Here is a 17,208-nt window from a genome sequence, read left to right as displayed (position 1 = left end):
TTTGCCAGAAAAAAACACTGATTAAAAATCAGCTTTACAGGAGAGTTTGAGTCTGGATTGCTGATATTTCATTGAGAAATCCAAAGTGGCATTAACATGAGCTTATATAGGCTCCCTAGACACTCCAAAACGTTTGATGCGTTTCTCAAATCCATTGATAAGAAGTTTTGAAACCTTATGCTAACCATTAAGGCTTATCATGGCAAATGTAATGGTTTTGTAAACGTTTCTTTTATGTGGACTCATAACCTGCTGGATTATAGCCTATTTTTAAATATATCTCAAATGATTTTATGTCCGCCATTTCTAAAATATAATTCTTTAACCCGGGCATCGGTTATTGAACTTATGGGTGATATGAAATATACAAAATTAAACAATGGGTATTTTAATTTATTCTGTGATAACATTATTTTATTCTGGTTTTTGTGCTATTTTCACTTTTTGAGCTTGCTCAAAAAATGGAATAAAAACACTACAGTGGAACCAATAAGAAACATTTTAGTTTTTAACTCTGCTTTGATTAGCATTTTATGGCCACAATAGGCATCCAAGACACCATACTGTGCTTCAGAGCAACATGAGTCTCAAATATGATCCCCATATAATCTGCAAATATGCTTTTCTTTACTACTTGTCGTAGGTTCCTAGAGTTTGCCAGGATGTTTTTGCAATCTACGAAGCATATAGCAAGTTTAGGATAGAATATATTGAACAGTGGTGTAGTATGGATGCCCCTAAGGCAAGCAACAGAACAGGATTCCCATAATACATTTTAAAGACAGCCATACATCGAGAACAGTGGGCCCCTTGCACTCCTTGGTCCTGGTATGACAGTACATGCTGCATAAATAACTATTCCCTTAATATTGACACTACATTTGATTAAATTGTTGTTTTCTGTCAAATTTATAGGGGAATAGGGTGGGAAGTAATTTAATTATAGTGAATTAAATTTTAATTATTAGGAATTAAAATTATTTTTAATTTAATTTGGCGTTTTAGTTCTGTAGCGGGTTGTGGATTTATAGGGGAATAGGGTGGGAAATAATTTAATTGTTATTAAGTCAATATTTATTTTTATTAATTGGTATTGATAATTAATTCATTGTTAATTAATTATTAATTGGTTATTTGTTATTAATTAGTAATTCATTTTTATTAATTGGTAATTATTTTTTTATTAATTGAATAATTGATAATTATAATAATTGTATTAATGTATTATTCGGAGCGGGTTGTGGGAAAATAGGGAAATAGGGTGGGAAGTAATTTAATTGTAATTAAGTAATTATTGAAATTATTTTTGTGTATTGATAATTAATTTACTGTTAATTAATGAATAATTGGCATTTATTTTATTACTTATTAATTTTTGGTGTTGAGAATGAATTAGATGTTAATGAATTATTAATAGGCAGTTAATTTTTAATAAATAATATTTATTGCCATTTATAATTAATTAATTATTACATATTTTGTCATTGGTAATTAATTGTAATACTTTTTTATTGGTATTGATAATTAATTTATTTTTATTTGAATATTAAATCATTAATTTCTCCCTACTGTTGTACTCACTGGAGTGGGAATAGTAATTTTTACTCCTACACTATCCAACACTTTCCCTCTTGTTGCACTCTCTGGAGTGGGAATAGTCATTTTTACCCCTATGCTATCCGAACTTTCACTACTGGTACACTCCCTGGAGTAGGAATAGTCATTTTTACCCCTACAATATCCAACACTTTCCCTACTGTTGCACTCTCTGGAGTGGGAAAAGTAATTTTTACCCCTACAGTATCCAACACTTTCCCTACTGTTGCACTCTCTGGAGTGGGAATAGTAATTTTTATCTCTATGCTATCCAAAACTTTCACTACTGTTACACTCCCTGGAGTAGGAAAAGTAATTTTTACCCCTACTCTATACAACACCTTCCCTACTGTTGCACTCACTGAAGTGGGAATAGTAATTTTTACCTCTATGCTATCCAACGCTTTCTCTACTGTTGCACTCACTGGAGTGGGAATAGTAATTTTTACCCTCCCACTATCACATGCTTCCCCTACTTTTGCACTCACTGGAGTAGGAATAGTACATTTTACCCTCCCGCTATCCTACGGTAAAAATATTGAATATTTTTTTAAATATTAAGTTAATAAAGCGTATATATATATATATATATATATTCACTGAAAAAACCATAGGTTATAGACCATATATAGTTAGGAATTAGCATTTACAAAACCTTATTTTACTCACACAAAACCATTGAAATTCGCATATATAGTTAGTTACACTAACTATATATCGCGCACCCGCAATCCACTGCTGATCATGTCACATATTACATCATTCATGACATGGTCAGTGACATCACTGATGACATCACTGATGACATCTCAAATGACATCTCAAATGACATCACTGATGACATCACTGATGACATCTCAAATGACATCACTGATGACATCACTGATGACATCTCAAATGACATCACTGATGACATCACTGATGACATAACTGATGACATCTCAAATGACATCACTGATGACATCACTGATGACATCACTGATGACATCTCAAATGACATCACTGATGACATCACTGATGACATCTCATTTGACATTACTGATCACATCACTGATGACATCATTCATGTGATAATACGATGAACCTCTTCAGACTCTAATATAACCTTAGATACACTCAGTGTAAACAGACACTCACAGACTGTCACTCATCCATGGAGTTACTCACACACCTAGTCAGTCATGCAAAGAATCAATCACACCTCCATTTCCTCAACTATACAGTTATACACACCTTACTTATTCAAACATATCCTAACACATATTTACTCTCTTATACAATCCTTGATACAAGTTCACAATGATCCATACAGCCACTCACACATTCACTGGCTCTTATGCACAGTTATTTATATATGTCAACTCTCACATGTACTGTGTTTTACATATGTACTTACTTTGACATGTAGCACTGAGATATCAATTCACTCACCAATACACTCATGCACACAGTCAACCGCCCATACAGCTGTTTCCACATGCACTTTTGAACCCATACATCTAGTGAATCAACTGCTCACACATCTATGCACAGAGTCATACACCTCCCAGCCACCCACACACACGCTCAGTCTCCCATACAAATACTTGGGCAACCAATCAATAACCCATATAGTTACTCATATAGCTACTGATCAACACATGCAGCAGTTTACAGAACAACAGACATAATGATGCACAAATTAAGACAGTTTAGTCACTAACCCATGCACTCAGTGAGACACATTTAATCACTCACTCATACAGTCAGTCATGCACCTACTAAATCCTTCATCCAGACACTTATACATCCACTCATTCTTCAATATGTAAGACATATTTTAACTTTACAGAAACATACAGTCACTGGATGTTGGCATCAGTGATGTCATCAGTGATGTCATTTGGGATGTCATCAGTGATGTCATCAGTGATGTCACTGACCATGTCATGAATGATGTAATATGTGACATGATCAGCAGTGGATTGCAGGTGCGCGATATATAGTTAGTGCAACTAACTATATATGCGAATTTCAATGGTTTTGTGTGAGTAAAATAAGGTTTTGTAAATGCTAATTCCTAACTATATATGGTCTATAACCTATGGTTTTTTCAGTGAATTTCAATGGTTTTTTAATAGCAAATATCAAAAGCTGTAAAATGTATTCTTCTTTTAAAGGAAAAATATATTTTATATGTATTTAATATAATTTTTTTATGTATATAAATTTTTTGAGGGAACAAATTTATCAACTATCATGCTGAAGAAGAGTGTGGGGAAAAAAAAACAAAGAGGAGGACTAAGAGGAAAGAACAATCAGTTCAAAAATACAATTGCTTTAAAGCATGAAGTGCTTTTCCACACATTTACATTTAAATAACCCATATTAGAACATACAAAATATCTACAGAGGAGACGGTATACATTGAATTTTAGACTCTTCATTGGTACCTACATGTTGGTACTTACATCACCCACACAACACAACAGCTCTTTTCAGAGCTCCCCTACCTTAAAGCACTCTAAAATATTATTTTAATATTTCCCTTGGTTTTCCCCTTGTTACGCTTTCCGGAACGCTACCCGTTTTTTTTTTTACATATATGGGCCTCCTCAGCCACCCTCAGAAAACCTAGGGGGTCAGGATATGTCTCCCATGCCCCCTTATACCCATTCCCAACATTGTTTATCCTCCATTTTGTGACTAAATTCGTCCGAAACACAAGATGGCGGACTCCCGTTACGCTACCGGTGAGCTACTCGGTTCGCGTACCGGGTAGCGCTTCCACCGCAAAAAATCGAAAAAAAAAATATTTTATTTTTTTGCCCCGCGGGGCCCTTTAATAGCCCCCACATCAATCCTAGGGGATCAGGAGGGGTCTACCTTGCCCCCTTTCATTCATTTCCCCCTTCGTTTATTTCCACCTCTTGTCTCTTGATCCTACCGAGAGACAAGATGGCGGCCGCTCCGGACTGTTTAGAATGTTGACAGTCACCGGAGAGCCAATCCGCTTCTCCTCGCGAAGTTCCGTTACGCGTCTGGTACGCGAACCGGGGCGCTAACCGGGACGCTGTCACAGATATATATATTTTTTTTAACGTTAATTTCTCAAAATCAACTGGAGCACATATCTTGAGACCTAGCAAAGGCACATCGGGCAAACAGTCTCTACAATTTCCCCAAGTTTCATAGAAATCCATTCAGCCGTTCGAGCTAAAAGTGAGTCCAACCGCCCTATGGAAAACTCAATGTTAAAAACACGTTTTGGGACCCCCCTTTTTTCTCGGCCCCCGCTTGACGAAACCCCCCCAAACTTTCAGAAACAAAATGTGCCATTTTCCTGAAAATTTCAGCCAATTCCGTCCATCAACGCCAAAGTTGTTCAACATAGAATTTTCAGAAATCCCTATTCAAAAAAATCCTAACTATATATACCTACTGGCGACCGCCAGTAGGTAATATATATATATATATAAAATAAAAATGCATGTTTATTTTTCTAACCTACATCAATTATTTATTAACTTTAAGGTTATATAAGTATTTTTAAGTGTTTTTTTATTAATTATATTTATTATTTCAATACTTTTTCATTAATTGTAGGACATTTTAAAAATACGATATTTTAACAAACTATATTATTTACAACAATATTTTGTATTAGATATTTTTGTACTTACCTGTTTGTAGATAGGAATTCGATATTCTGGCAGTCTATATTTTTTCCTCGATATTTTGGCAGGTCGATGTTTTGCTCCTTGATATTCTGTCAGTGATCTTTGCATTATAAATGCTTGTTGTTTATAAGACCCCATGCTGCGCTTTCACAGAAGTCACGCCCCTTTGTTTACATGAGTTGTGTCTAAAGAAAGGTTGACTGCCGCTATTAAAGTGAAAGTGCAGTATGGGGCGTTTTTACCCAAAAAACATTTGTTTATTAAGTTGACAAAAATATGCTTTTTTTTTTTAAAGCGCCCTGTGAAAGTGTGCATGGCGCGTTGAATGCCTGAATGTTGAATGTCTGTGTAATATTATACTTGCACACTGCTGCCAGCTGGCTGTATGGGCTGAATCAAACGATGACTTAAAACGTGTTCGCAATAGTTTTCTCTCTTGTATCCATGCTGTTGTCTCTTCCTTTATAATCGTCTGGCAAATGCTGTATTATCTCCATCTCCCACATTGCCTTCGCCATACAAAATAAGTATTGAATCTGAATTATCTATCCTCTATTATGCAACTTCCTCTCTTTTTATCTTTTTTCCTACAGCCTTTTAGTCTTTGGATAGACAAAGATTGAAAAGACACTACGTGCATTACTTTTTCGCCAATTTGTGATGCCAGTTGGGGCAAAATCTATTTGGAATATTTTACATAACATTTAAATTTGTAATGGTGCGAAGAGACCTAGACATCAGACAAACACACCAAAACATGCATTCTCCAACCCTCGGGCAGTCCAAGATGTAAGAAAAGCCTCACTTTTTCAATGTCACGCTCTGTCTCAATATGTTCTCTATCCATCCCAGTAACGAACGTCTCCAAAATCTTGACCTCCCAAGTAGCAAACCTCAACTCCCTAGTGTCTCAGGGATGGACACAGTAAAAGGTTATCTGTTGTCTCTTTTCCTCTTTGGTCTACCTTGAGGGTGCTCAGTCAGAAATGACAAATCGCACTGCTGGTCTGATTAATAAAAAAACAAGTCTGAAAATTGTTTTTTTTTTAGATTCCTTCCCTAGAGCTTTTAACGCTGAGAGGGACAGAGAGATTGAAAAGCAGTGCACTGGGTCTGGGGCTGACTGAGGAGATGTGAGGTGTAAATTAGAAAACATATTGGCCTGTGAACCTGGTAACAGATCTGCCCAGAGCCTAGACAACACCAGCCATGGACACAGCAGCCATCTCTTCTAAGGAGACCTTCCCTGTTAAGCCAGTTTAATTTTGTAAAAGTACGTCTGCCCTCCAGAAGCAGGCGGTTAGTGAAAAAAAAGCATTGTTTACCTCAGATACCGTAAACATTTGAGTTAATTCGAATGGCAAGAACCTTATAAAGCCTTTACACAGAAGCGAGCAGAACTTGAGGCTCAGCCCAGTTCTGTCTGACATGTGCACTAAAGGGGTTTGCAAACTCCGACTAAGCTGCTGGGGTTGAGGACAGCAGCCCCGCCCAGCAGCATAGTCAGAGTTTGTTACAATCACAGCATTTGAGCGGGTGACGCGATTGTAACAAAAGTAATGAAAACGAAAATAAGTTTTCATTACTTTTGTTACAATCACGTCTCCCACACGGGGGGCTGTGATTGCATCTAAAGTAAATAAATAGAAAAAGAAGTTTCCCCTATTTCTTTACTTTTGATGCAATCACGGCACCCACATGGTTGATGTGATTGTAACAAAAGTAACGAAAATGAAAAGAAACGGTGGTTGACCGCTTTCAGCATGCAAAAAAATAGAAGAAAATAGAAAAGTAACTCTGTTCAGCCTTGGGAATGGATGCGATGTCTCGCCCCCTCTTTCCCTTAAGAGATGTCTGTCTCTCTGTGTACCTCCCCGCGCCTCTCCGGTCTCTGCCATTTTGCATGTGGACAAACCTACCTGGTGGTGTCCTTGTGGTTCCTCTTCCCAGGGGTCGTTAGTGATGTGAAAAGACTCGAGCCTCGCCGCTCTCATTGCAGAGTCCATCCGCAGCCGCCTGAAGCTGGGTACACACAAGAGCCTGATTGCACGTCAGCCTGTTTCCTTTCTGAATATTTTGTTTCCCTCATAAAGAAAAGACCAGCACCAGCACACAATAGAGAAAGGAGGGGCGGGACGGGGGGAGGGAGCGAGCGAGGGGCGAACAGGAATGCGTGTCTACAAGAAAGTGAAAGTGCGCCAATGCGAGATTTCCGTGATCAAAGGAGACGAAGGACTTGGGATGCAATACAATACAAAAGAAAGAAAAAGCACGCCATGTGCGCACCCCGTATGTGTGCACATCTCCTGTCCGGCCAGGCACGCTGAGCAGGAGACAGGGAGAGATACATGTTATTGAATAAAAATGCAAACAACGAATGCCGAAAATGCTTTTTCATAAGCACGCGATCCTCTGAGCAAAATATCCTGCCAGGGTGGGCGGGCCTAAGGGCGACAGGGAGGACCCCTCCAACCCCGCTTCCAGAGAAGCCGGACACAAAAGCAACGACAATAGATCTCGCCAAGGTGAAGCAGTACATGCGCTGCAATGCAGGCGAGACCTACAATACTTCCTACATGTGAAATGCTCAAGCCCTCCTTCAGCCTTTGAACCCGGCACAGAATCCCGAGTCTCATGTATTTACAAACACACACACATGCACGCTTGTGCACGCCACGCACATAAGCACACACACACACACCTACTACCCATGTGCCACCAAAACACACTCTTGGCATGCATGCACCACATGCACACACACTTCAGACAACTTTGTCCCCGGGAAATAAAGACATTTTATAGCCTTATAGCCCGCCGTAGTGGGCTATACTGGCTATTAAAGGCCCGCTGAATCGTTAAAGGCCCGAGCCGAAGGCGAGGGACTTTAACGAGATAGCGGGACTTTAATAGCCGGTATAGCCCTGCTACGAAGGGCTATAAGGCTATTAGAACATTCTGCCACTAGAGGGCAGAATGTTCTAACAAATTAAACAAAGGGTTCGCGAAGCTCGAGGGGATATAAATCCCCTCGAGCTTCGAGAAGCCTTTGTAGAACATTGGAATGTTGCTCTGCGGGCCTTTACCAGCCCGTAGAAGCAGGGAGCACTCCATTGTCTGCAATGGAGCTCCCAACATTCCAATGTTCTAATCGTATGTAGCTCAGATATTTATGACATTTCTGTTGGTATGATGTGCTCAAAATGCTTTCTGCCTCTACAATCAAATTATTTATTATGAGTGTGTGTCCAGTGCACAAAGCGTATACCCTGATCTCTGGCATACCTGTGTCACTGACGTAGGAAGTATCCAGCCTGTTGAATATAAGATTGCTTTATGTCCCTAAATGTACAACGTATAGTTTCTTTTGATATTTCCCATGAACTAAATGCACAAATGTATTTGTCTCACCACTTACAACCTTTGGGTGTCTTAAAAATTGAGAAAAGCTTGGGACTGTGGGTTTCTCCTCAATAAAAAACGTATTGTAAATATTTGGAGGATAAACGTGTGATGTCTACATATGTCTTTCCAGCCCTGATGAAGTCGCGGGTGACCTGCCCCATAAGCGAAGAAACACGTGTTGGCAGGATCAACTGGAATAAAGACTAAAACGATAAAGAAGAAAAATTGTTGCTGTGCTATACATATTGTGATAAGCATTATGAAATTTGATTTATGTGTGCTAGGATATTGTAAAAACTTCTGACACTTGCTTGCCTTACAGTCTGGCTTTCTAGGGACTATACATATGCACTTCTACTACGCAAGAGCCATGAAAACATTCTCTTGCCGACCATATGAAATCCTCACATTCATATGGCATCTTACACACTAGACTTTTTCACTTCGAAGCCATGTTCATAAGCATTTGCTTCTCAGGTCTCTTGTCTTTTCTCTGCATAGAGGCCTCCTTCTACCTCCCTCTGCAGCTGTGGAGTAAGGCAGGCTGGAGAGTAGTGTGTGGAGCTGTTCATTAAGGCGTATGCCTATGTAGCATGTATAATATGTGGAAACGGGGGGGGGGTAAAGTATTCACTTGCAAAATAGGAAGGATTTAACAAGTGGTGCACACTGCTACATAAGATGCACAGTGCAGAAAAAATTGTTCTATTCATGCACAAGACATTCTCAAAAAGTAAACATGCATAGAAAAAAATCTGCAAATGTTTGGTATTATGTATTGAAAAGCTGCACAAACGGAAAACTCGCGGAGAATTATGCTGCATTCATGATACATCTCGGATGAATTTGATTAGAGTGGAAACTAACTTTATAGGATCGAAGCAAAAGTAAACCGAGGGGGCTCTGTAATTAAAGCTTGGGTAAACGTCGGGTATTTCCACAAAATGATGCTGGACGAAGAACACACACCTATGTCCTTCCCAACACTTGAATCTGTAGAAGTAACATATAAATATTGTTATTGTGTGTTAGAATTGTAACGAGAAGCAAAATCATACAAAACTGCACAGTTTCTGAGAAGACGTCAGAAAGGTTTGCGTGGTGGGTGTGGGGAAGGCTGGCATGAAAGATAAGAGGGTCCGGCGTGACGCAGCAGAACGGTCCACCCTGGGTGGGTCTTGGCCGCCGGCCACATAAATCTCTGGGATCTCAGAAGTCTTCAGCAGCAGCAGCTTCCAGCAGCAGACTCTGACTCAACAAACCTCCCAGCACCGCCAGCAAAGATGGTCCAGTGGACAGCAGAAGAGAAGGCCGCCATCACCTCAGTGTGGGCGCAGGTGGACGCGGCGGCTGATGGACAAGAAACCCTGGCCAGGTATTGCTGCCATCTGTTGCGTCACACCATTCCCTGCTTATATATTTCTTCTCTTTCTACTCTTTTACTCGCTTCACATTCCTAGAGTATCCTTCATAGGAATCTTTATTGTGGTGTGACATAGCGCCTCGTAGGTCGCGAGGGTCGGATTTTGTAAAATTTATCGGAGCTCAATGTAGATCATGAGGATGGGTTTATGCTATTTTGCTGAGACCGAGCTTTCTTGACTGCTTCTTTGTGTGAGTTCATCCATGGACCCCTGATGGTGCAGAGCGAATCATGCAAGATCTTGTAACACAAAGGTTTCAGGCACTTTCACAATAAAGCTGGCCTTCCTCATGTCTTAGAGAGAACGGATTCCCTTTCCATAACTGGCACCTGATGATCTTCTCATGTATAGAATTCGGGTCTGGATCTGACACCTCAGAATTAGACTCATAAATAACCTTTGTGAGAAGTACTGTAGCCTCAGATGGAATCTCATTTACATTAAGAGGGTGCAGTGCTGGACGGAAATACGTCACCAGGGGTGTATGTGATACCCTCAGACTGACTTACATGTACATAAAGAAGGATAGCATGTGTAGGGTGAGTTGTATTCCTATGTACAACGCGGACACGATGCTGTGGTCTCGGGGTGATTCTCATGGACATCATTAAAAGGAAAGTGCTGTTGTGTGAGATGGAGTGTCAAGTGCATTATGAAGCAGCAGAGTGCAGTTCAGTAGATTCTCACGTACACGCTGAGAATGCGGCGCTGTAATTGTTGGTGGGCTGCAACCACATGACGTCCATACATTGCAGGCTTCCCAGTCCACCATGGGAGCTGTGGCCTTTACTATCTCCTGCTGGGGTTGGGTATTTTAGCCTCACATGGTTCACTTAGAGGGTGGAGGCTGCAGCTGCTCATAGAGCCTCGTGTGTACTATCAGGGTTGGCCGTTGTAGCCAGAGATGGGTCCCATAGACATCATGATGGTGGCATGCCGCAGCTTCTCTTGTGGCCTCTCACACGCTATTGGGGTTGGTTGTTGTAGTGTAACATGGGGTCCTGTGCACACCATGATAGTAGCATGCCGCAGCTTCTCTTGGAACCCCTGACACTCTATTGGGGTTGGTTGTAGTAGCGTAACATGGGGTCCTGTGCACACCATGATAGTAGCATGCTGCAGCTTCTCTTGGAACCTATCATATGGTAATTGGGTCGGTTGTTGTAGCGTAACATGAGGGCACACAACACCATGATTGAAGAGTGCTGCAGCTTCTCATGGAACCTCACGTACACTATAAGGGTGGGTTGTTGTATCCGGACTTGAAGACTCACACCTTGGCCTGGTAGGTAGTGTATTGAAAGCTAGTTTGAAGAAGTTTGAAGAAGCAGGTGTTTGGTAGTTTAGACGGGTGATGGGAGTGAGGTCTGCTGACGAGAGTCAGTGACTCTAGAAAATCTGCTGTCAAGTGGATTTTCCAGTATTTTGGGGGTAAATCTGGTATTTCCAGTCATGTTTTTCTTGATGCTCCTTTGGCTCTATGATTATCTTCAGGATCAGTAGGTGTTTTCACTCGTGTATTTGATTATCTGCTTTTGCTAATAAGAGATAAAGCAAGAATCAAACGTGAATAAGAGACATATGCAGAGATGATCCATCTATTCCACCTCTTCGTGTTTCTCATTCTTAGGGTGCTGGTCGTCTTCCCATGGACCCAGAGGTATTTCGGTAGCTTCGGGGATCTCTCCACCGCATCATCTATCGCTGGCAATGCCAAGGTTGCCGCCCATGGCAAGAAGGTCCTCACCGCCCTGGGAGGAGCCGTCCACCACCTCGATCACATCAAGCACACGTTGGCCAAACTGAGCGAGCTGCACGCGGACACCCTCCACGTGGATCCACAGAACTTCCAGGTGAGGAGAAAGCGGTGTTTAATCTAAAATCTGAGGCACCAGGGAGAGAGAATACCCACCATGAGCAATCCAAGAGAGTGAGACCACCTCTGTGAATGAGAGAGAGTAGGAGACAGAGCAGGAGGGGTGGGGGAGAGTTAGAGATAGAAGGCAGTCCTCTGAAAACCTTAACTGTTTTATATGCCACCTTTGGCTCAAATTAGCCTTTAAAATGCTTTTTTAAGGCTTCTCCAGGCAGGATTATTATACTAACAACAACTGTGGCCCAAACCAACTGAAAGCCAGACCTGAAATGGATAAGGTGCCCCCCTGACCCCACAGATTAGCCCCAACTCAGATTGCTTGTGTTGAGCCTGGAAAGTAGACAACCTTGGACCAAGAGGAAAGCATACCACCTCGTCACATTTGGGCCCAGTGCCATTGCAACTGCTGTACAATTAAAAAAATACCCTGCTGCCTGCAAGATAACTGCACTTGTGACTGCCTGTTTAGTATTTAAAATATAGCAATATTAGGTGATTAGAGGAGTTATGACAACCTTTGGGCCCAGTGCCACTGCACCTGCTGCACTATTCAAATCAAGTCCATTTTAACTGCAAGGTAACTTAAATTGTGACTGCCTGTTTAGTAGTCATATATAGCTGTATTTTGTGTTTAGAGGAGTTCTGACAATTTTTTGGCCCGGTGCTGCTGCACCTGCTGCACCATTCAAATCATGACCTTGTTGTGTGCAAGCTAACTGCACTTCTGGCTGCCTGTTTAGTAGTAAAATATAGCATAGCGCTTGTATATTAACGTTACTTCATCGTCCAATGTTTATTACAACATTAATATGCAAGCAAGAACAAGCATTGGTAAATGCATTAGATTTCACCTATGTGACTAATAATAACCAGTTTTTAGCTCTAAGATGCAGCTTGCTGAGTAGTTGTAAATATATGTTAAAGAAAGTCAATATATTAGGCTGTTACTAGTAGTATGGTGCAAGTAAGTAATAGCAACATTTTGAAAAATGAAAGATGGAAATAATAGAATTAATTGATTTAATGGCAATATTATGTGTTTAGAGGAGTTCTGACAAATGTTTGACCTTATGCCACTGCACCTGCTGCACTATTCAAATCATGACCCTATTGCCTGTAAGATAACTTCACTTGTGACTGCCTGTTTAATTGTAAAATATAGCAATAATCAGTGTTTAGTGGGGTGCCTAAAGCTTTTGGTCCTGGTGCCACTGCACCTACTGCACTATTGAAATCAAGACCGTAGCACATGCTAGATAACTCCACTTGTGACTACCTGTTTAGCTGTAAAATATAGTAATATTCGGGGTTTAGAGGAGTTCTGTTAACATTTGGGTCAAATGACACTGCACATTCAAAAAATGACCCTGCTGCCTGCAAGATAACTGTACTTGTGACTGCCAGTTTAGTAGTAAAATAAAGCAATATTAGGTGATTAGAGGAGTTATGACAACCTTTGGACCCAGTGCTACTGCGCCTGCTGCACCATTCAAATCAAGTCCCTTTTAACTGCAAGGTAACTTCAATTGTGACTGCCTGTTTAGTAGTCAAATATAGCAGTATTTTGTGTTTAGAGGAGTTCTGACAATTTTTTGGCCCGGTGCTATTGCACCTACTGCACCATTCAAATCATGACCTTGTTGTGTGCAAGCTAACTGCACTTCTGGCTGCCTGTTTAGTAGTAAAATATAGCATAGCGCTTGTATATTAACGTTACTTCATCGTCCAATGTTTATTACAACATTAAGAATTTTTATCATAATGACCAAATAGATTATATTGAAAAAATCAATCCGATAATGCGTACAAAGTGCAAAGAAAGGTACTGAAGCATGAATAGGAAATGCCACAAACGTTCTAAGGCTAAAGCATCTGGTTTACACAACTAAGATATAAAAAGAAAGCATTCCAGGATACTGTTAGAAGCTGTCTGCCTTTTTGGTGGGAAGAGATCTCATCTTGACAGTGAATGGGGCTTAAACAATGTGAACAGCTTTAGTAGAAGTATCTCAAATGCATGCATCCAGGGGAAGTTAAAAAAGAATTTCACACAAACGCGAATGAACATAGAAATTTGGCTTGGGAACTGAATAGCTACACAACTAGACCTCACCCCTAAATTACTGCTTCCTTGCTGATGTATGAAATGAGAGCTGCTTTATGTCTCTTAGCAAAGGAATGGAAGGATGAAATGGGAAACGTGCCCTTAATGTTGAAGATCCACTGCTTTTACTCTCATGCAGCTCCCTGTCTACAGTGCCTTTCCACATCAGCGCTGATTCGTCGATTTTCTCTGCCGATTTTCCTTCAGCTAACAACCATTTTAATTCTCTCCTCAGCTCCTTGGAAACTGCCTGGTGATCGTCTTGGCCCGCAAGCTGGGAGCCGCCTTCACCCCTGAGGTGCACGCGGCCTGGGAGAAGTTCCTGGCAGTGTCCTGCGCTGCTCTGTCCAAGCACTACCACTAGAGGGCACCCTCTACATAGACTTCAGGCACAAGTGTGTGGCTGCGGTCTGTGGATGCTGGTCCGCAGAAGGTTGTAGCATCGACCAAGCTTTCACCCGAAGATGCCTGAATTTGTATGATACCAATAAAGAGATCTGATTAATTTTCTAACAATCTGTAGCCTGTGCATTTTGCTTTTATAATGAAGAATACATATTTTATTCATAGCATTCACTTTACAAAGTTGGTGAAATCACATGCCATTCACAAAGAGAGGGGCAGATTTACAAGCCCCTTCCGCCACTTTTGAGTCACTTTTCCCATGTTAAAAGTGACGCAAAAGTGGCTTGTAAATCTTCCCAGGAATGTTTATCCTTGACGGCAAGCGCCATATTTAGAGGACAGCTCTAGGCTAGCTACTACCAGAGGACAATTTCAAGCCTTCCCTGTCATTCTAGACTGATCACCGGCTCTTAGAGCCTAAAACCATCGAAACTGTGGGGCATATTACCAACTATTAGCGATATTTAACGCTAACGATGCTTAGCAACAAATTTTTTAACGCTAAGCATCGCCGGAAATTATCGCAGAGATAACTTGCTATTAGCAAGGTTTATCTCAAAAGTGATCAAAATCCTCACGCTAACTGCCAAATGAGAGATTATCGCTGGAAAACCAACGATAATCTCTCGAAGTTTGGCGTTAGCTTGATGATAGGGGCTCACAAACTTAGCCATGATATCCACCTTCCATAGGATACCATGGCTAAGTCAGGAAAATACCAGGTGTAAAAAAAGCAGTGCTAACCGCGGTTAGCACTGCTTTTTTTTTATCACTAACAGGGTTAGCGAAATTCTTAATAATAGGAGAAATGTCTCTTAACAACATTTCTCCTATTATTTTTCTCTGGAACGCCCCCTTTGCATCTCATTAGAGATGCAAGAGGAAACGTAGAGAAAAAGGGTGCTAACACGCGAATTTGCGTGTTAGCACCCTGTTGCTGATAGGGAGATCATTTTATCTCCACTATCTTGGCTTTTAAAGCCAAAAAAGCGGAGATAAATCCCTTGATATTATGCCCCTGAGATCCAGTCCTGCGACATTTGGCCTTTTTTTTTACATTTAGAGCTGGTAGACAAACAGTAGGTGTGAGATTCCGTCAACTGCCCCTTTCTGTGAGAGTAAAACATTCAACAAGTGGATATTTCCCAACATGCGCGGCGTCATCACTTAACTTCAAAGGAAAGGTGGGTCCAATTCACAACTGGCGGAATTGTCCTTTAAACAACTGGTGTGAAAAACTGGGTCTGTGTACTTTTATCGTCATTGGATGAGCCTGCATGACGTGGTTGGAAGTCTCGAAAAAACAGATGCCGACTCCTCCTCTCGACCACCCCATAACATTTCATGCTTTATGATACCATTAAAAGTTGAGATGTGATTTACAGGAAGAGTCCAGCTCATCAGAGAAACATCTGTAACTTATTTTGGATTCAATGTTAAAAGATGGCTTTTATCCGTCATACAGGCATCTGTCACTCCTGGGAGTAGAGTAATTACCAGGCGAATCACTAACTGCGGTCTCTGATTCCTCTGATGCTCCTACTTTTAACTCAGTAACTCCCTCTGACAGGGCTCACTATTGTTTAAACACCACTTATCATATACAGCTTGCACCTCAGAAACACCGTGAGACAATATTTATAAACAAACATCTCGTATTCCCTACATCTGGCAAAGAAAGCTTGGAGTGGATAAACACAGTAGGTACATAGTCACAGTGGGGTCCAATAAGAAAAGCAAAGATTGTAGGATTGGAGCTCACCACTGAAGAAATAGGCAGAAAGGGAACGTTTGTGCAAAGATCTCTGGTCATAGTGATGCAGCCTGGACCCTGGCCTGGCGAGAGAGGCCTTCAGATAGGCTGGGAGAGTGGTCAGAGGATAGCTGGCAACTCCAGGTTTGATAATCAATGATTTGGAAAGGAGCCCTACAGGGGAGTGAATCTGAAGCTGAAAAACAATGCAGCACACAATGGAACAATCTCAGTGGTCTAGAGCAGTGCATAATTCAACCCTATAATTTCCGAGCTAGGCACCAGCACCCAATTGCCAGCAGCAGGGCTTATGACAGTCTGCCACGTGGTGGCGCAATCTGGCTAATTTGGGTATGAGTGATAATCAAAACAACAAATCCTTTTGTATATATTTGAACACACTGCAAGTAACTCATACACCATTCATCCAAGCATACCTATATCACCAGAGAATACCAACTGTTCACCAAAAGTCAATATATAAATGTTTATTTTATGCAAATCAGTTAAAAAGTCCTATAAAAAGTTCCTAGGATAAAACACATGAATTGTTGCAAAACAGAGTGACTCCCTCAATAGAGAATCACCTCAAAAGATCATACACATTATTATACCGGCTGTTAGAAATGGAGGGGCAGATTTATGAAGGCCTTGCGCCGCCGGTGCGTCATTTTTAACATGGGAAAAAGTGACGCACCGGCGGCGCAAGGCCTTCATAAATCTGCCCCGGAACGTCTGGTTGGCTAGGGCTTGCACCTAAGCCAGGCAGAAACCACCACTCTAGTCAGGGCAAGGGAGTTACATGCTGAAGATAACCCCTGGTCACCACCTTGGTAGCTTGGCACGAACAGTCAGGCTTATCCCAGAGGCAATGTGTAAAGCATTTGCGCAACACACACACACAGCAGGAACACACTAGGCACACTACAAAAGAAACTCTACACAAGGTTATATAAAAAATAGCCTTTGTATTATCCAAAACACATTAG

At 41.0% G+C, this 17,208-nt stretch overlaps 1 protein-coding gene across 1 annotated transcript; it reads left to right on the top strand.

The window, feature by feature from the left end:
* The first annotated feature begins 9,874 nt into the window (after positions 1–9,874).
* LOC144766870 (hemoglobin subunit epsilon-like) lies at positions 9,875–14,507 on the top strand. The gene is made up of 3 exons (XM_078650581.1): positions 9,875–10,032; positions 11,712–11,934; positions 14,297–14,507. The coding sequence occupies exons 1-3, from the start codon at positions 9,941–9,943 to the stop codon at positions 14,423–14,425; spliced, it is 444 nt and encodes a 147-aa protein (XP_078506707.1). The 5' UTR covers positions 9,875–9,940; the 3' UTR covers positions 14,426–14,507.
* The last annotated feature ends 2,701 nt before the right edge of the window (positions 14,508–17,208 follow it).

The sequence above is a fragment of the Lissotriton helveticus genome, chromosome 7 (assembly GCF_964261635.1).
Source record: "Lissotriton helveticus chromosome 7, aLisHel1.1, whole genome shotgun sequence".
Taxonomy (NCBI): Eukaryota; Metazoa; Chordata; class Amphibia; order Caudata; family Salamandridae; genus Lissotriton; species Lissotriton helveticus.
Note: the sequence above shows the minus strand (reverse complement) of the source record. Positions and strands in the feature narration are given on the sequence as shown.

Bases quoted from the DNA above. Each gene is read 5' to 3' on its own strand.
- LOC144766870 (XM_078650581.1), top strand. From the start codon at position 9,941: ATGGTCCAGTGGACAGCAGAAGAGAAGGCCGCCATCACCTCAGTGTGG. The intron at 10,033-11,711 runs GTATTGCTGCCA...TCTCATTCTTAG, and splicing joins GGACAAGAAACCCTGGCCAG to GGTGCTGGTCGTCTTCCCAT. The intron at 11,935-14,296 runs GTGAGGAGAAAG...TTCTCTCCTCAG, and splicing joins TGGATCCACAGAACTTCCAG to CTCCTTGGAAACTGCCTGGT.